This window comes from Hypoxylon trugodes (assembly GCF_022578975.1).
Source record: "Hypoxylon trugodes strain CBS 135444 unplaced genomic scaffold F4822scaffold_4, whole genome shotgun sequence".
Classification (NCBI taxonomy): domain Eukaryota; kingdom Fungi; phylum Ascomycota; class Sordariomycetes; order Xylariales; family Hypoxylaceae; genus Hypoxylon; species Hypoxylon trugodes.
The window spans coordinates 3727126-3749475 of NW_026250019.1; the positions used below are offsets into that span (position 1 = coordinate 3727126).

The following is a 22350-nucleotide window of genomic DNA, read 5'->3' on the forward strand; positions in this document are numbered from 1 at the left end:
AGAGAAGTAATAATAACAATAATAAAGGAAAAGGCAGGTCAGCATGTCTTAGTCCAGCATAATACGCAGTAATCGATTTTGAGAAGAAATGGCGCATCGGCGAAACAATTGTATTTCCCTTTTTGATGTTGTTGATGATGAAGATGTGATGAATATGGGGAATATGTGGATGTACATGGGGAGAAAAAAAAAAGGTGGAAGAGTACGGGTACATCTTGTGGCTGTTGTTGCTGCAATAATTGTTATTTCATACCTAACCTGGGTAGGTACAATGCCGTAGGTACGTATAGCAGGTACCACCGTAATCTGCGAGCCCGGAAATAACCTGCAATATCCCATGTAAAAAGCGAGGGGCGCGCCGACCTCTCCGAGATGGGGATGGAGGGGGTAAAGGACCGGCCGGAAGGGTCAATCGAATTTTCAGATTCTAGCAATGGCAACCACTGCGACCCAACAGCCCCCAGTCTAATGCACATGCGCAGTCTAATGACGGAGAGGAAATATCAAGGAAGTTGCAATGCATTTGTACCTACCTGGGATCTGATGTATCTGATGTATCAGACCATGCACGAAGGTATACTTATGGTAATAGGTACGTCTTGTACATGTAAGAGGGAAAGAACCAGTCACCGGCATGCACATCAATTATATGTTATGTACAGCTCAGCACACAGTTTACATGTACGAGGTAGTTACAGACCAGGCTAAGTACCTAACCTAACCTAACCTAACCTAACTTGAGGGAAGGCAATAATCCACATTGCAATTGCCATTACCATTGCCTTAAGTCACCGGCTCACCCGTCGCCGCCGCATCGAATGGGGCTACATAATACCATTGAAATAACCTTTGATTACCTAGCAGTCTACATTGGGTAGCCACCTCTGCTTTTATTTCTATCTACAAATGTTAGGTACCTAGCTTCGATGTTTGTAACCAACATTTAAACCTTTAAACCTTCAATTATTTAGCATTAGGTAACGAACATCTTATATCCCTTAAGCTCTAAGCCGCTTACCTACCTCTATTTGTCTAACTTGCTAGGACCTACTTATAACCTTTTCTTTTTTTCCCCATCCATCTCATCCCCCCTTATTACCCTCAATGCCATTCTTTGCCTAGCTTGTCTACATTAGCTACCTAGGTAGTTACATATACCTACTTCTTCGTACCCTATTGACTCACCTACCTATCAGCCTACCAGCCTACATACTGTATATCGCCCTAAGTTAATACCGACCTGCATTCCTTCGGGTCGTTCGGAGCAAACCTAGTCCCCAATCATACGACGGGGAGACCCTTAACTTCTAAGTGGTGATCCGCTAACTGGGTCTTGCGGAAAAAAGAAAAAGATAAACAGAACTGACTCAAAGTCATTTCAAAACCCTGCGGCACGGTCTGTGTTTTATGTGCAAGTCAAACCACTTTCACATCATACACCTACACTTGCTACATCTGCACCTACAGCTTCGTAACAATTTACCTTACCTTATCCTGACGCAAGCGGCCGCGAAATATACAGACACTCTCTTTGACACACGCTCGCCCACTCACCTACCTAATTCTATACACTCTGTGCACCTAAACGTGTCCTAGACGCAGGTACTGGTTCAGCCTCCTCACGGACCTACCCACACCACCTTTTCCAGAGGTTATAATCCCCCCATTCCTTTTTCTAGGAGTACAAAAACGTTGTAGGGTGCTTCTCAATGGCCGCTGTGACTATATCGCAACCACCAACAGCTCCTGCGATACCGGGTCGGAACGACAGCAGTGACAGCTCTCGTTCTAGTCAAACTAGCACTGAAAAAGTCAAACTTGCCTCCACGCCTCACACTTCATCAGTATCAAAACACCGTAACAGCCATGACAGCCAATCTCACGTCGACCGCTCCGTCTCGCCGAAGCGGTGGAAGACGTTTCTTAAGGCTTTCAACCACATCCGCAATTTAACTCCAAAGGAAGTTGATGATTTTATGGCATCATATGAGATTTACAACTTAGATTGGGCCAACGAAGATGAGATGGTCAAGGCTTTCGGCCCCAATTACCAGGAACGTGTCGGGGATTGTCTTCGAGCGTATTATTCAGTGCTTAACCACCTTTGCAGTCTCGGCGATGTGGAAAAGATGTACATCCCGCCGCTGATGGACAAGAAGAAATCCGTTCTTGACAATCAGCTACTCTATGAAGAGACTATTGCGAAGGATATCGGATTGAAACCGGGGATGAAGGTTTTGGATCTTGGATGTGGTCGTGGTCGTGTCGCGGCGCATATGACGAGTTTCAGTGGAGCTCATGTAACGGGACTGAATATCGATGCCAACCAGATCGCGCAGGCTAAGGAATGGAATGAGAGGTGTGGTTTCGACAACGAGTTTGTGGTACATGACCAGAATGACTTGCCGCTACCGTTTGAAGACGAATCCTTCGATGCCTTCTACGAGATCCAAGCGCTTAGTCTCTGTAAAGATCCTTCGGCCTCCTTCAAGGAGATTTACCGAGTGCTGAAGCCCGGCGCTAAATTCTCCTTGCTGGACTGGGTTAGCCTGCCGCCCTATAATCCTGAGGATCCTGTTCACGCAGGGCTCATGCGTCGCGTGAAGCCTCTGATCGGCGCTGTCGGCACTCCGACACCGGCAAGTTTTGAGAAGGCTCTGATGGATGCCGGCTTTACCGTCTCAAAATCGGATAATCCAAGTATTGATGGGCTGCAAGCCCCGCTCATTGACAAAGTGGACATTTATTTCCGCTCCGTTAGGCGTGTGATTCACGGACTGGTCCGATTACATGCGCTCCCGCCGCATTTCAAGCTTTTGATTGACAGGTTATGTCTTGACGGTCAAGCATTTGTGCAAATGGACAACATGCGCTTAATCACTACGACATACCGAATTATTGCGGAGAAGCCTTCGACATCAGTATGACGAAATATGGAAACGGGTTGAAAAGAAGAGAGGAATTATGCTTATTTTTTTTTATTCGATCTAGGAAGGATTTGGGATGCGGCTCTCGGAAGTTCGGGGATCCTATGCTTACCTACGAAAGGTATGGGGCTCTCAAACACTTATCAACGGCATGGATGCTTTACGTACACTTCATCATTCCTCGGCGGGGCAGAACTTTTGTTATTCATAAGCGGCTCCCACTCTGCTCTATCATTAGAAACCCCTTCACCTTTACATTCACCTTTCTACTTTCTATTCAATCTTCTTTCCCTAAACAACTTTTAGACCTCGGCAAAGCATCGATCGGCATATTTAAAACTTAATAGCATTCTGCATATTGCGCTGCTTTTTACTGGAAAGGGAAGGGGTATTCTATTCTTGTCATCTTTGCCTCATACCTAATGCCTACATGAAAGCTTCATTCTACGTTTGAGTAAGGAGTAAGAGTGGGAAGAGTCGCTTTCACTTCTCCTTGACTTCCGACCATCAAATACAGCGGGAGTTGAGCAATACCTTTTTTGACTTGATCAGGGCGACATGGCGTTTACTTGTTCGCTTTAACACGACATGAGTACATAGGTGGTAGTGCTAGTCAATTCAACAAATATTCCTCAATCATTAAATAGCCAAAGCGAAATGGTGATCTTATCAAATATGAATTGTTATGAAGATGCGCCACAATCAATGGTTCGGTACTCCCGCGCACAAGCCTAAATGCGACCGATGTCAATTAAACAACAAAAAAAACAACAACATTGCAAATAAAATCGAAACTACCTCAATGAACAAGAAATAAGCAGAAACCCGCCATACCCGAACCTCTACCATACACCTTTCCTCAATCCGACCGATCTAATCGACGATAAAGCCCGTCCTGTTTGCGGCCTCGCCGTTCTTTGTTGCGGGGTTCGTGGCCGCATTCCAGTCAACCCACACCGCACACGTAAGAGGGGGTAACACATACACTACGAGCTACAATCGGAAGATGAGAAGAAAGAAAGAGAAATATGGTCTAAACTAGGGCTAGATATGGACGTGGGAATGTGCGCATTATGATGTTCGATTAGGAGCTACCTGCTTGGGTAGGTAAGTAATTAAGACATTCGAGCGTTTACAAGCGCGTTCTCGGACAAGATGTCTGAGCTTCCCAATGGCATTTGCTAGCGGAGGTCGTGGATCGTGGAACCGATCGCGATATATCTCGAATATCCACCTACCTACCTAATTACCTAGGTATCTACCCCTTGACCACCCTACTTCGTCCACATATTTTGTCCTTTCTTGTTGAGATAGCTAGCCCAGAAGGGTCCTCCATAACGTCAACTCCAGTATAAACATCACCGCGCCTCTGCTTGGGGACTCTACCTACCTGGGTAAGGACCTAGGTAGGTATAACGTATCGCAACCATGGCTAGACGGAGTTACGCCGGGAGTTTCGTGGATCGTGGCGGACCAATATATACCCCGCCGGCTGGTGAATCTTTACTCGACTTTATTGCTTGGGAAGAACTCGACGAACCTTCTGTAGGTGGCAGATCGAATGCTGTAGAATCCGAAAATGCCTCGCCGGCTGAACCGCAGCCGACGAATACAGGCCGATTGAAGTTGAAAAATCTCCCCAACTTATACAATATTGTTGATTGGATTATGGGCCGGAATCTGGCATCACAAGAGTATGAACCAACTAAATGCTGTGTAGGGAAGGACAAGGGCAAAGTAAGAGATGAATACGATGAATATCCCTACCCTAGCGAACACCGAATCGTGGAAGACGATTTCGTCGATATCGGGGACGTTCGGGACATATGCCCTGCTTGCGCGACGCCGTATTGTCAAGCCGTCGAGTCGCTACCGTTCAAGAGCAGCCTTAGACTTGGATACAACGACCCGGAGACGCATACCTGGCTTATTGGCGATAAGTACATCATGACAGAGACTGTAGACGAGGTGGGGCCGAACGAGTCGGATGCGACGTTCACAGCGTCAGCTAGGGTAGCGCAGCGCATGTCGGAGGCGCCAGTGCCGAAGGTGATTGCAGGGTGGAAGGAAAACGGAAAAGCAATCACGATTACGGAGAAGGCTCCAGGGCGGCGGTTGTATGACATCTGGTGGGAATTGCGGGACAAGGACAAGCACCGAATAGCGGTGGAAGTTGCGCGCTACGTACAAGGGTGGCGGCTTCTCGCGGCGACAGGCATCAAAAATCCCCATGATGGTCCGGTTCGACGTTGCAAAAATCTATTTGGCATGTTAGGGAAAGAGGTTGGGCCATTTGACTCCGACGACGAATTTTGGGATGCAATTCATCGCCGACTGAGGAGTCGCAACGTCGACGAGAACGTAATTCGGACGTTGAAGGATTATATGCCAGATTCAGCGCCTTGCCTATTCACGCATGGTGATTTATCAACCGCTAATATTATGATTGACAATGGTAGGGTGTCCGCCTTCTTGGGTTTCGAAACCGCTGCGTACCTTCCAGTGTGGGCCGAGTACGTGTCCGTGCACTTTTGCTGCTGTAAAGAGGACGAACAGTGGAAAGCGATTCTCAGTACGTACCTTGAGAGCTACCCAAGAGCGAAAGACTGGTGGGCACTATGGTCGGCGGTGGATACTAAGGCACCGAACAAGAAGCGTGTCGCCACACTACTGGCCCGCTGTCGGCGATGGCAGAAACCACCAAGAGAGAAACGACCGTACGATCCTGCGGCTTCCGACTATGAAAGAATACAAAGCCCCGTCTCTCAACTGGCAATTTCCAGGCCGCCGCCGCAAGTACAGTCATCCCATGCTAATAGCCTCCCATTTAGAACGGGCAGCGACCCGTCCAGAACTTCGCTTGGGATGAGGTATCTGGATGGTAGGGAATATTCCGGATCCCTAGATGATCCACACTGGCAGGTAGCGATCCACTCTCCAACGGGAAGAGTTGGAATGGAAACAGAAAGCAGGGAGGGGGATTTCTTGAGGTTGACAGAGGAGCAGTTGAGAGCCCAGGGGGTGAACATAGGAGAGTACTGGAGGGCACAAGCGGAAATCACCGCCGACTATAGAGCACAAGATCGAGCTAGGCGTGTAAATATCGAAAAATGGCTTACAGAAAGTGTAAGGGGGAGGAATGCTATGCGACCACTTCTACTTGCGAAAAGAACCGGAGAAGGGGAGAAACCTACCCAAGCAAAGGAACCCCCATGGCGGGAGAGGCAGAGATCTTTTGAGAGGCGGGGTAATGAGTCTAGAGGGCTCAGACCCTTCAGCCTGCCTTTGTCCCACGTATCAGAAACCATCAAGAAGGACTTACGAGAAGTTGACGCGAGTGATGACAAGGATAAAAGCGTTAGGGGCGAGAGTGAGGATGGAGAGGGTAGTCGTGAGCAGTCCATCGAAAAAGCACTACGCGCTTTAGAGTCTGGACGAGACGACGCCGCCGCCGCCACCAATACTACCCTACCGCAGCAGAGTCAGTCAGGTGGTGAGGGGCGCAGCCCACCGCTCGAGCGGAAGCGAACATCGATCTTCCGCGAAAGAAACAGGCCAGGGTCACTGTACCTCGCCCTTTCCAATACGGCGGCGGAGGGGAGAAACAGACGGTACCGAGACAGCCAGTCCGAGGAGCGCGTTTTAATGGTTGAGGATAACGAAGAGACCTATTGATCTGCGACGCTAAGGGCCGCGAAGATAGACCCCACAGATCCGTAGGGCAAAACGAGGCAACCTCAGCGGTGGATGCCTAGTCATTACTTTTCAGAGATACAGATGGCCAAGCATCCTGGGTTGGTAACTCTGTCTCCAAGTTGTCCATCCAGGTGTGGAATGGTGTGGAAGATTCGGTGTGATGAGAGAATGATTCCCAGCCTCACTGGGTAATTGAATCAAGACACAGCTTTAGGCCAAAGCTGTCGTGATAACCATAGTAAATGCAGGTAGACATAAATAATGACAAATACGTATGAAAAGGCGCACCTATTAATGTGTTACCAATAGAGGACATTTACTACATGTGAGGTGAAGGCGAGTCCAATATCTCCTATTGTACCGAATGGGGAATTATGCAGTTTTAGGAATCGAAGTGAGGATTTTTCTTTTTTCCTGAACGTATCTCAATATCCTTGTTTTATGCCTGCTGGAATAATAAATCTCTAATTCTTAATGTGACGAGTCAAATAATGCCACAAAAGAATATAATATTAGATGGCTAACAGCCAACCAAGTTAAATTGCTAACTGTATGATATATACATAACGCTTCCTGCTACGATAAGAACAAGATAGCACTGTGATAATAGGCATGTACATGTAAGCACTTGGGGGGTCACGCATTGGTTGCCTACCTAGGTACCCAGGCGATGAGCTGGGATCAAAACCAGGTTGTTTTGCAGCACATCTAGGTGACCCCCCTCGCACTTGACCGCGACCTGCAGCGTGAGATCTTAGGCATATCAAGTCAAGCACCAAATAGGTACATAGGTCTGTATCGGCGTACCTTGATTTCCCCCTTTTCGATGGAATTATTGTATGACCCGTACCTTACACCCAAAACAAGAAGAAACTTGTCCCAGGTCTTCATCGAGACACCTATAAAAAGACGACCTAATCCCTCTCGATTCAAAAGACTCACTATTAACGGAAAGCCAGCGTGGATGTCTGCCTGACCTCGAAACTCTTAAGATTGCCTATGAGAATAGTTTCATTTTATATTTGATCGTTACTTCATATACATTCTCGATTCATCTTACTTTAGCTAACCAACCTCCAAAACCATCTATCCTCAACCAGAAACATGAACTATTCAAACAAAATTGACGGCAGGAAGATACGCGAGTTGCGCAAAGCCTTTCTAGCAAACAAAGTAGCCGACGACGATGAGAAGCTCCTCCGGAGCTCCACCCAGTACTGTCAATCCTTGCTGGAGACGCTGACATCTGATGAGGTACAATATGTAATCGGTCGTACATTCATGTCGCCCGAAATACGGAGCATGTTAAGAGATGAGAACGATCGAATGCATTCGTGTACGAAAAAGTTAAGCAATGCAGAGGAACGTGCCAGTTCATCAGTTAGCATGTCCTCTGAGCACTTGAGCGAGTCTTACTACGCTACTTCCGCTGATAGTGGAAGTGAAGAGCTATTTGTGCGGCAAGATCCAAAGTCCGCCGAATTTAACAAACGCGAGAGGAAATCGAAGAGAAAACGGAGTGAATTCCCTACATTTGGTAAGTGTCAAGTATCTCGATCGAAAAATTTTGTCCCGCTCACAGCAACTTAGCAAGCCTAGCCGGACCCTCCGAGTCTGCTCCACGATCGATACCAGGAAATAAGACCAGAAAAAAACATTGGTGTGATTCTAGATTGGAGTTAATGGATGATGATCATGATTCAGACGATGCGCCTCTCTCTAAGAGTATTGTGCACTGCCTCCCAGACACGGGGAAAGTGTGGGACTATAGGATTTGGACTTGTAAGTAGCCTGCTTGATGTCCTTACCATTCAGGCTTTCGCTAACGCTCGTAGCTTCCTCGGGTCAGACTAGCGGTACTTTCGGGGCGCTGATTCCAGAGGGCTATAAAGAACATGACGACCTTAGCCGCCCATGGATTTGCCCTGTTCGTTCCTGTCGAACCTTATTTCCGACACTCAGGGGACTTGGTGGTCATTTTAACGTAAGTTGAAACCTCATTTTGACACTTCTAGTGATGCTCACATTATCTATAGAGCGGACACAGAGCGATGATATTCAATGACAACCAGGATGGTACCTTGTCTTTTATCGACACAAGGGAGGGTATTACCTCTAAAACGCCTGCCAAAGTAGTATCAAAGAGGCCACTAGATCCTAAAGAACCTCCTATGCGGGAGCCCACAATTCCAGAACGTAGATCTAGGCAATCGGAGATATCCCGGCCTACGTGTAATTCTCAACTAGCCGAAATACCAGAAGGGGAGACTCGTAAAGCGCTCTGGAAATATATACAGAGTCAATTACAACATAACCCACCAGACCCAATACCAAGAGACAAGCGTAAGTGGTTTTATATTTTAAAACTTACGTGTGCCCACAAAGAAGAACTGACACTGGGTTGAATAGGCGTTCGAATGCTTCTAAAATCCCTAACTCGAGTTCGAAATATCGAGTTTAACCCCCAAACTAAATATTCTTTCAACGAGTCAAAGAATCAAGATATTCCTGCGATGATTGTGCAAGTGACTGGCAAGGAAGCCAAGCACCCATGTCGGAGGTGTAAAGAAGGGAAGGGTCCTTTTTTGGGCTGCTATATTCTCCCTGGCACTGCCCCATTGGATGCCCAGCAATCGATACTGGGATGCGCCAACTGCTATTACAAGGGTTCCCAATATCTCTGTGATTTCATGAAAAGGTCTGGAGATCTGGATAAGGACTTAGAATCCAACGTAGGTCTGCCACCGACTACTAAGGAGACACCAAGTATTACACCAGGGTGGGTCCATGATAAGGAGAGCGATGCTGTTGATGGTATGAATAGATCCAACCCTTCTGTTGTGATACTTGACTAATATTTACATTCAGACATCGCGTTTTCGAACGCTGTTTTAACTCAGGGTCACGCAGTGCAAGTCGGGCACAATATATCGGTTCAAAATATCGATATTGAGCCAGGCAATATATATGCCCGGAAGCCTAGCGCTATGGAGCTCCGTATGTGTCTTATACTATCAGGGACGCTACAATTTAGGATGCCTGGCCAACAGTTTAGCATGGGCTTACATGACACGGTAATAATAAACCCGGGCGAGGACTGCACTGCTCGGAATCGGACTTACGCGGGTGCTGTATTGCGTATCACGGTGTTTCCAGTCAAAAAATGCGGGTTGGTGGATAGGTCAATCGTTACTCCTTGACATCTTGGTGGGTTTTATGGTAGAGGTGGATGCCACAGAGATGTAGGACATAACCAGAAAACTCTGCGATAGGTATCTAGCTCTTAGGCAAGAGGTTACCTAGCCACATTGAGTAATACGCTCGTGAAATAGCATAGGCCTAGTTATAATAGATGTACCATAGGGAACTATTATGAACCCCCCTCTCCCCGTAAATGACATATCATTATGGGGAAATAGCCGCGCATGGCGGGTGACGAAATAGTTGGAAGTTACCAAGGTACATGGTATAGATCTCATTCACGGAAGCCGATATATTTTTCACGTTATGATATATAATATTTTCTGCCACAACAGGGATATTAGCGAAGAAGTCGCTGCATAATATGACGACCTATCTACAAGACCTTCAATGCTTCAACCAAGTAGTCAACTATCTTTCTTATTGATAAAAGTATTCAACTACCACATTAAATCTGCCCTTTTAAAACATCTTTTCTTGAAGACTCCATTGAACAGATACCTCTTAACAGGGGCGTAACCAGGTATTTCTTTACTTTAGTTGCGGTTACCCCCGTTTTGGTACCTAGGTATGTAAGGGACCTCTGATAAGTAACCTTCCCTTAACATTGAGGAGCAGGCTTTACTACGCCATATCAACCCTTACCGCGTGTCACTATTGGCTCATAATTGGCCACCGATACTCATCGAGAGTTTGCCCATGACAATATCCTCAGCCGTAATGGAAGCGGCTCCTAGTCTTGGCACCAGCCTGAAACAAGCTATAATCATCGACGATAACGTAAGCGTCCTTGCTAATGGCCCTGGGCAATCTGGTTCCATAGACGGCCCGGTATATAAAGGAGAGTGTTGTGGCTCATTCGAGTTTTCGGATAAGCCGTATTATGGTCTAACACCTCGGTCGATCTACGAATCACTCAACCAGAACATCAACATTATAGATGGATTGCCACCCTGCCCGGCACCAGTACAACCAACGCAATGCACGCAACTTACTGATGCCGACGAGCTTGGGAAAGGTTCGAAGAGAAAGCGCGATGAATCTTCTTCACCAGGTGAGAAGCGAATGAATAAAATAAATTTTATCACACTTACACAAGTGACATTCAGGAGGCTTTAAGGCTCCTTATGGGCCATCGAACGAACTTCCTATGTATATAGCTAAGTCCCGGTCGCCCGCGATGGGATTACCTGCTGAGCTGAATGCGAGGTTTAAAACGGATCAAGAATCGACTGATAGCGCAGATAGCTCAGACGATGAGCCCCTGAAAAATCACACTACCACATCGATTTTAAGCCCGAAAAGTCAGTACGAGTATAGAACTTGGACTTGTAAGCGGTTTACCCAATCACTGCATTGCCTGCAAATCAGTGATAGCTAACCTCCCTAGCACCTTCGGGGCAGACCAGTTCCACCTCAGGCGCATTAATTCCCAAGGATTACAAGCTCCACGATGATCCTAAGTTCCCGTAGATCTGTCCAGTCCGCTCATGCCGTACCTTATTTCCGAAACTATATGGGCTGGGTTCTCACTTCACTGTTGGTACCCTATTCCGGCACCGCTTCGCCCGTTGATGCTTACCGTTGTCATAGCAGAAACACAAAGCGAAGTTGTTCAACGATAATCAAGATGGGACACTATCTATTATCATGGGCGGTGGGGGTTCCGGTGTTCCTGAAGTAGTATCTTGGAAACCACTAGATCCTAATGAACCCCCTATGGTACGGCCCTCCCTCGCACTCAAATATATGGAACCTGGTAAATTCGCTACGCTACAGCCTATGCATGATGGTTATGAATTGGACGGATCGCAACAGCCACGCACATCATCGGCCATAACTGACTTACCCGACGCGGGAAAACAAGTAAGAGATAGCATAGAGTTATGGAGATATACCCAGAGTCAGCTAGCATATACACCACTTTATCCGATACCAGAGCGTGGCCGTAAGTACCCTGTGATGCTCAACACGGGTTATCAATCTATGGCTCTATAATGGCAGATGCTAATCAATATAGACGTGCGAGAGCTTCTACAAAGCTTAACCCGAGTCAGAGATGTGGTGTTCAATCCCTATTCGCGAACCCGTTTCTGTGAGATAGGACCTTATGATATCTCGGCGATGGTCGTTCAAGTAACCGGGGAAGAAGCCAAAGTGCCGTGCAGTAATTGTAAAAAGGGAAAGGGTCCCTTCGCGGGGTGTTATGTTATGCCTGTTGAAGCTCCATCAGATCTTCGACGATCAATCTGGGGATGTGCTAACTGCCTCTATAATAGCAATCAATGCCGCTGCGACTTAAATAAACAGTCTCTGGAGGAATTTCCAAGGCCCAAAAGAGGTCGGCCCCGTCTAACCACGCCAGGATCATCGAATTCTCGCCCGGTTATCAATATCGAAAAAAAGCGACCGATGAAACGTCGCCAGAGTAATTTATCGAATGCAGTCGCTACCTCTGGTGCCACCACAGGTACCGATTTGAGGTTTGCTTCTCCTCCACATACTAGGAGTGCGAAGAAAAAGGCCAAAGGAACTTCGATCTGCGGGTCTAAGCGAGACCCATCGCATGGCGTTGACGGTACAGTCGCTATTAATCCGGCTCAAATGCTAGAATTAGAGACGTGGGAGGTTGCGCCGGGCCGCATCGGCGACGAAGGAAGTGATGTTACCAAGAGTACGTGGCAATATACTCGTATCCTGAAACATCCCCAATCTTACGTTGCAGCGTTTTGCTAAAGAGGCTATAGACTTCGCTTTCTCAAATGCCTACCTGGCTCAGAACCACGCTGTCCAAATTGGGCGCGACATTGCGTTCCAGGTCGTGACTATCAAGCCGGGCACTACTTACAGTTGGGGCTCGAGCGCTAAACGGCTGCGGCTGTGTTCATTAGCTTCAGGCAAGCTTCAAATCAAGATGCATGGCAAAGAATTTACGATGGGGCCGAATGGCATGGTAAGAATAAAACCATGAATTGAGTGTACCGTGACGAACAGACTTTATGTGGATGCTATGGTGCATGTGACGGTGACACCAGATGGTTTATGCTGATAGTGGACGCGTACACAAGATGCGAAACCCATGCGTTGAATTGGAAAACGTATTAGTGAATTTCATGGTGTTTGAGTTGGCATAAAAAGAGTCGTTCTACTCTCGTTGAAGAATTGAAAAGAGAAAATAAAAAAGCAATTATTACTAATGATCGTTTCGGTGATGTCGGAATTGCTTCACTGCATCAACCCCTCCTTTTCCGAATCGAACGCCCACTCTAATTGATCCCGAGCAGTTTTTGAGGTCTATAATCTAAAACAATCGCCATCCTCGAGTTCAACAGGCACAACCCATCTAGTCCCTTAAGACAGGTTGGTCATGACGAAGTCAGTGTTGCCGCGGTAGATGGTCTCGGAGGTGGAGCCGAAGCTCTCGAGGGGGAAGTCGGTGGCGGGCCACTCGTGGTAACCAGCGACCTTCTTAGCACCGTCGTAAGTGTAGAGGACGACGACACGGTAGTCACCCTCGGTGCCAGGCTGCGACGGGTCTTGGCGGAACTGCCATTCGACGGCCGCATCGTCGCAGGCGCGTAGGGACACTGAGGGTAGCGAAGAGTCGGAGGTGAAGTCCGAGTACTTGCAAGTAGTGGATACTGAGGTACCGGGGACGGCAACATTGAAGGAGATACTAGGTGATTTGTTAATTGGGTGTGTTATGAAAACATAAGGAAGGGTTGACTTACAAGGCACCGGAGCCGTGGGGTTGAGTGTTGGCGCTGAACTTGGTGATGTCCAGCTCAGTGGGAGCCTGTGCTTGCCTCTCGGTAACGGGGGCGGCAGAGACGGAGGTGGCTCCGAGGAGTAGGAGGGAAGAGAGAGCTGCGACGGTCTTCATTTTGATTGATGGTGAATTGATTATTGGAGTGGTTGGTTAAGTTGAAGGTATACGATTTGATGAGAGAGTTAATTCTAGTAGTAGATGTGTTGATGAATTAATATTATTTCATTGGAAAGAGCAGCGACGAGCTCTATCCTTATATAGACCCCATGATGGTGCAATATCCATCGTGGCGGTACCTCTTTCTCCTCGTTGAGCTTTCATCGTGTATTCGTTGATTGACAGTGTTTGCACGTTAAGATGATAGGGAGACAGTGGGATGGAAGTCACATCAACTAATCGCATTGAGTTCCAGTTTCCATGTAGTTATTCCAGGATTGCCAAGCCTGCCACCAGGACCACCGGACTTCGTGTTCTACCTGCTGTCGCCATCTGGGCGGGACTTGGATGATTACTGACTCCGCTTCAGCACAGTCGCTCGCGATTAACAGGGAACTATACAGTATAATTTGAGAAAGCTTGATTGGGCCTATAACTTCCTCGCTCCTTTTCAGCTCTTCACCGCATATAAGAATTTACCAGATTATATGACATGTTTGAATTCTTCTCTTGGCTGAGCTGTGGCCTTCGGTAAGCTACGTTTGGAACCGAGAACGAGGTATAGATGCTAGTATAGGAAATTATTGCACCCGCTTGTCCCAAACATTAGGTAATGTATTAAATAAAATCACTGATGACGGACGATGTTGATGATTTGTATACACGTGGATCGAGTCGTCTATGACCTACAGATATTGATAGTTGAGTGAATAAAGAAAAAGATGGAAAAGACAGAACGAGATCCATTGGCGTCATCTCGTGTTTTAGGGGGGCGCAGCTTAAGCACAGGTTTGAGTTAGGCGACCCTCAGGCGACTTTAGTAGGCTAATGCATCCATGAATGGGATAAATTAGCTCTTGACTATAGTGCTTGGCATAGCGGTTGGGTTAGGTCGCAGCGCTCATCGTACTTTATTCCATAGGGCTGCAGCACGTGGTGCCGAGCCTGTCCCAGCCACAAGGTCAATGAAACCCCCTAAAAGCTTAGCTAACACCGCTAAAAATAAGGGTTACAATCTCGTGTTGTCGGCTCTCTCTTACCTTGGAGCTTTGTTGTTACGAAGGACCTATCTAGTTTCGGAAAGGTCAAACGACATTTATAAGCGCCTGGTCCATTTAAAGGGAACGATGCTCAACTCTTGGGGTTTTAGACGGTGTTTCTTCGAGTTGGTGCTTGAGACTCGGGATTTATTCAAACAGTTTTTAAGCTTGGCTATAACTCCTCATTTTCTTACTACTTGCTTCATGCCGTTCATTTCAGGCTTGCTATTGTCTTTCTGTTAGATTATGTACCTCCTACCAGATGGTTTCATTCCCTAGGTACCTAGGTAGTTTCACACGTCATGGTGTCTTACTCCCGAATCTACCTAGGTAGATCGGGAGCCGAACGTGCACCTACTATGATAGGCGAAATGGACAGTGCGCCCTTCCTCTTCAAGCGACGCCGCATGTCTCCCACCGGCAAACTTGTTTTGTACCACCATAAGCTACCACCCCTCTTGATTAGGGAATGATCGGGCTCGCATCCTCCGGGTTGACAGAGAAAAAAGCAATGAACTTTCGACCCAGCATGACTATGTCAAGCGATTAATCGCTTGAGATGAATGGTCAGCTTAGTTGAACTAATTCGTTTGCCACGAGGAAAGTGACAAGCAAAAGTTCAACTCAAGCTTCCATTTCCGTTTCGGGAAGTCAGGTAAGGGCCTTGTTCTAGGCGATAGAATAACTGCCGGGTCTAGATCTCTCTTTGTCTTATTCAGTTTCCTCCTTCAGATTGCAAGATCATTAACGATTGGGACGCTGTGAATGGTTCTCTGGTCAACCACATACGACTTCGAGCCCAAGATGGAAGCAACCAAACCCCATTAGGGAACAAATCTATTGTTTCCCCGCAGAGCTGCAAGTGTGTGGCGCGGGATATGACACCTCCGATTCATTTTTTCATTGGTGGGCACTATTCGAATCCTTTGCTCACCCTCTTATCATGAGAATTTTTGGAGGCGTTTGGGAGAATGAATGCAATTTGACTAGCGCTAGGAACGGGTAGCACAAAGAATTGCCAGTTTAAAAGGATCAACTATTCGGGTTCGTAGCAAAGTACGATGGCGGTGAGGTGAGTGACCGGGCTAGGGGTGACCAAATAGTGATGTCTGTCGGTCTAGTCACAATGGCGAACGAACTTTTCCCCCGCGTTTGGACCTAAACCCCAGGGGCCCAGTCTGGAGCTTACCATCATCTTCTTGTATTCCCCATTTCTCCCCAGAGTTAGCTTCCTACAAGGGTACCCTTATCCCCATATTCTTTCCTCGAACCGACGAGCCGCGGGTCTTCTCCAGGGCCTTGCCTTTCCGCCCTTTTAAAATCGCCCTCTCTACATCACGTTGCTCCCTTCTCCTTAGAATACTTGGCCCGAAGGAGCTTCACTATTCCCAATGGCGTCCGAAAACCTACCTAGTGACGTGGAGAAGAGCAGCGGCCCTGTGGCCGAGGAACATGAGGGGAAGCATTTGAAGAATGTAAGTTGCTTGCAATCATTCGATAAAATTCAACAATACCACAGTCTCTCATCATTCTTAGGCCGCCGTCAATACAGTCCTCACCTCTTCCGCACCCGAGCGAAAACTAGTATGGCGGCAGGACAAGCGCATCGTACCCTTGTCGGCGGGCATTTATTTTCTGTGCTATTTAGATCGCTCTAATATCGGCAACGCTAAGGTCCTCAACTCCAGCACCAAGAATGACATGCAGAGCGAGACCGGGGCGTCTGACTACCAATTCAACGTCGCGCTTATGATCTTTCTAATTGGTTATTTCTTGTTCGAAGTTCCATCCAACATTTTATTGAAGAAACTTCGCCCATCGAGATGGCTTGCTTTCCTGATGTTTTCTTGGGGTGTCATCACGATTGGTATGGGTGGCATTAAAAACTATGGTCAAATGACTGGTGTTCGTTTTCTGTTGGGCGCATTTGAAGCTGGCCTCTTCCCCGGTTTGGTGTATTACCTGACATTCTGGGTGAGTACAATGAAATTTGTTTTGCCAAGTTGATCTAAGCCGAAATCATTTCCCCTGGCTAAGCGACTAGCTGGCGCCTTGGCGAGTGCACTGGGATGTCTCTTGTTACATGGTCTAACTTGAATGATTCACTAGTATAAAACCGACGAACGTAGTGTACGAGTAGCCTTCATCCTAGCTAGCGCCACACTTGCCGGAGCTTTCGGCGGAGCAATCGCTTATGGAGTCGGCCATATGAATCGAACGCGCGATCTTTCTGCTTGGAGATGGCTATTCATGCTTGAGGGAATCCCATCATGCCTGTCAGGTATTCTCGTATGGTTCTTCTTGCCTGACTGGCCTGAGAGTGCCCACTGGCTTTCGGAATCCGAGAAAGATCTAGCGGCACAGCGGTTATATCACGAAGGCGCTAAAGGTTCGGCTGCATCCATAACGCGGGAAGACGTCAAGGCCACTCTTACCGATTGGCGTCTTTATGGACACTATGCTATTTACTTCGCCGTATCTTTACCCTTCAGCTCACTTTCGCTCTTCTCTCCCACGATCGTCTCCGGTCTCGGTTACCATGACTTGGAAGCGCAGCTGTTGACAGTTCCTCCGTGGGCTGTTGCTTATGGTAAGATATTACTAAGCTTACGGTGTCGAATACCTGGCTAACGAATTAGTTGCTCAAATTCTTGTATCATGGTCCGCCGACCACTTCAATGCTCGAGGCTATCACTGCGCAGGTGCCGCTGTAGTCGGTGCTGCAGCCTTCTTGGCCTCCGCCGTACTACCAGGCGATGATTATAAGGGCCGCTATGCCTGCTTAGTTATCGGGACAGCGGGAGCATTCGCTTGCATTCCACCTATGTTAGGTTGGCTCACTTCAAATATGTGGAGCACGGCGTCCATTGGTCTAGCTGTGGCGCTCAACGTCAGTATTGGCGCTGGACTCGGGCAGATCCCGGGTGTCTGGATATACAAGGCGAGTGAAGCGAAGAGGGGCTACCCGACTGGGCACGGTGTGAATTGCGCCATGCTCTTCGTTGTAGCTATTGGTGCTATCGGGCTGAGGTACTACTACGGGCGGAAGAACCGAGCTCTACTAAATGCAGCTTCCGACGGGATTGCACCAAGATTGTACAAGCTCTGATTTCCGTCAAATCGCGATATATGGCTTAAATTTGGCATACGAGTTGCAGGATATCCATTTCGTTCGTTTGTTTAGACAGTTTACGTCGAATACCCCGATGTTAGTGTTGTCTGCATTACTTTTTGTCGCATACATGTTCTATCTGGGTACCTAGGTATATAGCATGAAGATCTAAAGGACTACGTAATCAAATGCACTCAAAGTGAAACACAGTAATTGCGAAATAAAAAGAAAAAGCCACTTCCGAACTAGTGACAATATTCTTTGTTTTCTCTGATGACGGTTTAATCTACGTAGCCAGCCACAATCAGGACTATGCAGCTTTTTTTCCTACCACCGGGTTTCCCCCAAGCTCGCTCCCAAAAATAACAGAGTCCACGCCAGCTCAGACACTTACGACGACTAACACTGGGGACCTGCATTCGGAAAGAACCGAGCAATACCTCGGGATCTAACCGTCTTAATCACCTTACTACCTTGGTAGTAAAATCATTCCAACCCCGGCAGGAATGTAGCTCCATTGTTCCCGCGGGTAGGGTAAAAAAACCCCGCACCTGACAAAGGAACAAGACAAGGGTTATATCCTGTGTGGGCAAATTGGGGAAGGTAACTTGGCCAGGCCGCTCTGTTGGATACCGAATTCTCGTAACTTAGTGAACTAAGTAGTGAGCTAACAGTAAATAGATGGTCCCCGTAGCTTACCCCAGGAAAAAGAATCCCGTTAGATCGTTACTCACAGCTCCGGTGCCTTGGTCTCATCCGCTAAGGGTGCTACGGCCAAAACTAAGTGTGACTTTTACCCCAGCCTCCACTATTCCCTCATGCCAGGGAGGGAGATCCGCGAGCTTGGTCATGTGTGGCCGGTACCTTGGGAAACGTGAATATACGTAGTGTGCTATATATATGCGCACGTGTGTAAATTCGTAGATCCAAGATCCGCGTATCGTAGTATATATATTATCCCAAACTTCATTCAGCCTGAAGTCGTCGACCCAAGCTCTTCCACCCAAAAGAGCAGTTCCTATTGTACATCAGTGCGGAGGAATGGTACGCTCGCGATGATGTGCTCAGGTTTTCTCCAATCCTTTGTTCGTGTTGTCGCAGCGGTGGTCGCACTCTCTGCCGTCTCAGTGTCGGCCAAGAGTGATGGCGACGCCAGTAACAATCGTCCCAGACAGACGGGAAACGGGAATTGCGATGCCTCGACATTCTCCAGCATACTTCCGACCGGGGCCAAGGTCGAGAGGGTAGAGTATGTCAGCGCCGGAGACACCTTCGGCGAGCCCAATTCGGATCTCATGTACCCAATTGCCCCGACGAATTTACCAGAGCTATGCGCTATCATTATATATGTCCCATCGTCAACCGTCTCGGCGTATAGGTTCGGCATATTCATGCCAGCGGAGTGGAACGGCCGTTTCCTCGCCGTTGGAAATGGTGGTTTCGGAGGTGGTATCAATTGGCTAGACATGGGTGCTGGTGTCCGATACGGTTTTGCTGTCGTCTCAACTGATACAGGTCACAACTCAACATCGGGCGACATCAAATGGGCACTCAACAACCCCGAGATGCGCACCGACTGGGGATGGCGTGCATTGCATGGCTCCGTCCGCCTCGGAAAGACACTTGTAACCACGTATTATGCCAAACCTATCGGCCATTCATACTACAGCGGTTGCTCGACTGGTGGTCGCCAGGGTCTCAAAGAGATGCAGATCTCGCCTGGTAGTTTTGACGGTGTGCTTGTCGGCTCGGCCGCCTGGAACACCGCTCATCTCAACACCTGGGTCTGCAAGATCGCCAATTACAACTGGCCCGCCACCGACGCCAAGCACATTACCTGGGAAACCCTACCGCCCATCGGTTCTGAAATCGTTCGCCAGTGCGACGCCGCAGATGGTGTTACCGACGGCATTATCAGCAACCCCAGCAATTGCACTGTCAATTGGGACGACCTACGATGCGACGGAAACAGCAACGCCCCATCCGATTTCGCGAGGTCCGAGAATTGCATGAGCGACGCGCAGATCGGCACTCTCCGACAATTGTACGACGGCTACGATTTGGACTCAAACGGCCAGAACATAATGCCGGGATTCCTCCCAGGCTCCGAAAGCCAGCTGTACACCGTGCTCAACTACTCCGACTCGAGCCCGTATGGTTTGGGCTACATCCGATATTTTGTGCTGAACGACCCGCTGTTCGAAGCCCCGCAGTATAACGACTCGATCATGGAGCTAGCGACGGCGATTGACCCCGGTAACGCGACAGCTGATAATTACAACTTGACGGAGTTCCGCGACCGCGGCGGCAAGATGTTGATCTACCACGGGTCAGCGGACGGTCTAGTGCCCGCGACGGCAGGTAGTGATTACTACCAACATGTCGTGGACACGACCTCAGGCGGCAACGTCACGCAGACACGAGACTTCTTCCGCCTCCTAGAGATCCCAGGCATGCAGCATTGCTGGACGACAGCCGTGGATGCGCCTTGGGCCATGGGCGGCGCGAGTCAAGCTGGGGCACTGGGTAACGATACATATAGTGTCCCGGGGTACGCCGACTCAGGGCACGATGCGCTGCTGGCGCTTGTGGATTGGGTTGAGAACGGAAAGGCTGTGGATCAGGTCATTGCGACGACGTGGAATAAGGCGACGGACCCCTCAACGGGTGTTAAAAGGCAGAGGCCCATTTGCGCGTACCCAGAGACGGCGCAATATGATGGAAAAGGAAACGTGGACGATGCGTCTAGTTGGAGTTGCAGGTATGTGCTTCCTTTCCTTTTATTCCCCTTTGAGCTTATAAATTGTCATCATTGGATTTTGCTGACTTATAATTGCCTTTGCAGTGGAAATACGACGGAGCAAGTATCGCATAGTGGAGCTGCGATGGCATATATGAACCCCTTCTCGGTCATTGTGGATGTATTTAGAACCTTCGCGATATGACAATGGTATTGGTAAGGACGGTGGAAGTGGGAAAGCGGGCGAGATATAGTTGTATATATGAACATAAAATACCTAGGCATTAATAGCACGTCATGATTCCATACGCTTTATTTTATTTTCTTCCCCGGTGGACATTTATCCGCTGGTGGCCTCCTTTATATATTACCCAGAGAAGCGAGAAAGGTTACGTTCTCAACCTGCCGTGCATACATCTACCGATCAGCATACGTTTCCATCCGCGTCAAACTGATTGAAAAAGTGGATGTAAGATCTTCTATTAAAATAAGCCTCGATGATCGAGGGGCCGAACTAGGGCATGGCTACGGCGTAGCATATCTATTATCTAATTGCACTGCCCCCGTTGAAGGCATTCCTTGAAAAAAAAAAAAAGTATTATATGTCCATTCTAGAAAAAGACAATGACGAAGATAATGTACTGATGTAAGCTGAAGCACAACGCTGCCCCCGGTCGTGTATTAAGACACATTTTTAAACGCCCACCAACGAAGATCCAGTATGTACCTCATATATCCAATCCAACAAATTTATTACCGAAATTATTGCTTAATTGCGAAGAACCAATTCTCACCAGCTTGCTGGGCACCGAGCGATCCCTTCATCCAGCAAGTGTCGCCATCACCCACACTGCCCCAGCCAGCGCCAACACAGGCATCGTTTTCCGCGCACATCTGGACACATTCTTCGGCGCTGTCCGCCGCCTTGTTACCAATATCCGTGGTCCCACTATTTCCATTGCCATTGTAGTCTCTGTTGCAGAGGATGAGGAACTTTTCGTTGTCCGTCTCGTATACCGTTCCGTTGGATTGATTTTGGTTACAAGGGAGACCGTCTGGCGCGGCTGGTGGGGATGATGTAGAATCTCTATTTTGGCATTAGCAGACAATTCGGAGCTGAACCGAATGATTAGAGGACTCGTTGGTACTACTCACTTGTTATGCGAGGTCCCTAGCCCTGCTCCAAGGCCCACAGCCAACCCAATAACAACCAAAGCGATAAGTGGTCCGATTATCAGCCAGAATTTCTTCTTTCTTATACCCAATATCATTCCATCCTTAGGTGGCGTGTTGCTCGGAGGAGATCCATCAGTAAGGTAGGTGCCGTCTTGAGAACCTCCCCAGTATGGCTGGCCCTGAGGCGCTAGTCCAGGATGAGTCGGGTACGCTGACGGCGAATACCCGCCGTTTGCGTAAGCATTATTTTGGTAGTAGGCAGCTTGAGCAGGTTGGAACTGAGGTGAACCATCATACGGCTTCTCTACGATGGTCGGGCCTTCGACGACATGAGGCAGCTCTGGCTCGGGAGCTAATTCTAACCCGGGCTGTTCACGGTGGTGATTTGACGACATGGTAGAGTCTAGTTCCCGCTGATGCGGGCGGGCGAAAGATTAGCTTCGCCACGCTCGTGGTACTTGATCGACATCAGCGATCGAAGAGAAAAAGAACTGATGATAAACAGGAGCAAGAAAACTAAAGGGGTGATGAAG

At 48.1% G+C, this 22350-nt stretch overlaps 9 protein-coding genes across 9 annotated transcripts; 7 read left to right on the forward strand and 2 right to left on the reverse strand.

Annotated features, from left to right (window-relative positions):
* Window positions 1-1709: 1709 nt before the first annotated feature.
* F4822DRAFT_428709 (S-adenosyl-L-methionine-dependent methyltransferase) lies at window positions 1710-2927 on the forward strand (the record flags this gene model as incomplete). Its single annotated transcript, XM_051460958.1, has 1 exon — window positions 1710-2927. The coding sequence occupies one exon, from the start codon at window positions 1710-1712 to the stop codon at window positions 2925-2927; it is 1218 nt and encodes a 405-aa protein (XP_051316146.1).
* Window positions 2928-3641: 714 nt separating this feature from the next.
* Window positions 3642-6762, forward strand: F4822DRAFT_234335 (uncharacterized protein). Its single transcript, XM_051454189.1, has one exon. It carries the CDS (start codon window positions 4356-4358, stop codon window positions 6600-6602), a length of 2247 nt encoding a protein of 748 aa, XP_051316147.1. The 5' UTR covers window positions 3642-4355; the 3' UTR covers window positions 6603-6762.
* A 779-nt stretch (window positions 6763-7541) lies between these two features.
* On the forward strand, window positions 7542-9700 carry F4822DRAFT_234440 (uncharacterized protein). The gene is made up of 5 exons (XM_051454191.1): window positions 7542-8160; window positions 8214-8405; window positions 8459-8607; window positions 8660-8966; window positions 9033-9700. The coding sequence occupies exons 1-5, from the start codon at window positions 7728-7730 to the stop codon at window positions 9476-9478; spliced, it is 1527 nt and encodes a 508-aa protein (XP_051316148.1). The 5' UTR covers window positions 7542-7727; the 3' UTR covers window positions 9479-9700.
* Window positions 9701-10288: 588 nt separating this feature from the next.
* On the forward strand, window positions 10289-11563 carry F4822DRAFT_234552 (uncharacterized protein). Its single transcript, XM_051454193.1, has 5 exons — window positions 10289-10392; window positions 10443-10878; window positions 10934-10976; window positions 11034-11155; window positions 11215-11563. Exons 2-5 carry the CDS (start codon window positions 10524-10526, stop codon window positions 11295-11297), a joined length of 603 nt encoding a protein of 200 aa, XP_051316149.1. The 5' UTR covers window positions 10289-10392; window positions 10443-10523; the 3' UTR covers window positions 11298-11563.
* On the forward strand, window positions 11153-12992 carry F4822DRAFT_234411 (uncharacterized protein). Its single transcript, XM_051454190.1, has 5 exons — window positions 11153-11155; window positions 11215-11363; window positions 11418-11772; window positions 11845-12498; window positions 12572-12992. The coding sequence occupies exons 3-5, from the start codon at window positions 11475-11477 to the stop codon at window positions 12793-12795; spliced, it is 1176 nt and encodes a 391-aa protein (XP_051316150.1). The 5' UTR covers window positions 11153-11155; window positions 11215-11363; window positions 11418-11474; the 3' UTR covers window positions 12796-12992.
* On the reverse strand, window positions 12988-14037 carry F4822DRAFT_234514 (uncharacterized protein). Its single transcript, XM_051454192.1, has 2 exons — window positions 13556-14037; window positions 12988-13500 (listed from the first exon to the last, which is right to left on the reverse strand). The coding sequence occupies exons 1-2, from the start codon at window positions 13705-13707 to the stop codon at window positions 13176-13178; spliced, it is 477 nt and encodes a 158-aa protein (XP_051316151.1). The 5' UTR covers window positions 13708-14037; the 3' UTR covers window positions 12988-13175.
* A 2143-nt stretch (window positions 14038-16180) lies between these two features.
* Window positions 16181-17898, forward strand: F4822DRAFT_428715 (MFS general substrate transporter; the record flags this gene model as incomplete). The annotated part of the gene is made up of 4 exons (XM_051460959.1): window positions 16181-16264; window positions 16326-16763; window positions 16899-17379; window positions 17429-17898. 4 exons carry the CDS (start codon window positions 16181-16183, stop codon window positions 17896-17898), a joined length of 1473 nt encoding a protein of 490 aa, XP_051316152.1.
* A 1058-nt stretch (window positions 17899-18956) lies between these two features.
* Window positions 18957-20846, forward strand: F4822DRAFT_437216 (tannase-domain-containing protein; the record flags this gene model as incomplete). Its single annotated transcript, XM_051462393.1, has 2 exons — window positions 18957-20662; window positions 20747-20846. 2 exons carry the CDS (start codon window positions 18957-18959, stop codon window positions 20844-20846), a joined length of 1806 nt encoding a protein of 601 aa, XP_051316153.1.
* Window positions 20847-21403: 557 nt separating this feature from the next.
* Window positions 21404-22212, reverse strand: F4822DRAFT_428717 (uncharacterized protein; the record flags this gene model as incomplete). Its single annotated transcript, XM_051460960.1, has 2 exons — window positions 21404-21728; window positions 21797-22212. 2 exons carry the CDS (start codon window positions 22210-22212, stop codon window positions 21404-21406), a joined length of 741 nt encoding a protein of 246 aa, XP_051316154.1.
* Between the last annotated feature and the right edge of the window lie 138 nt (window positions 22213-22350).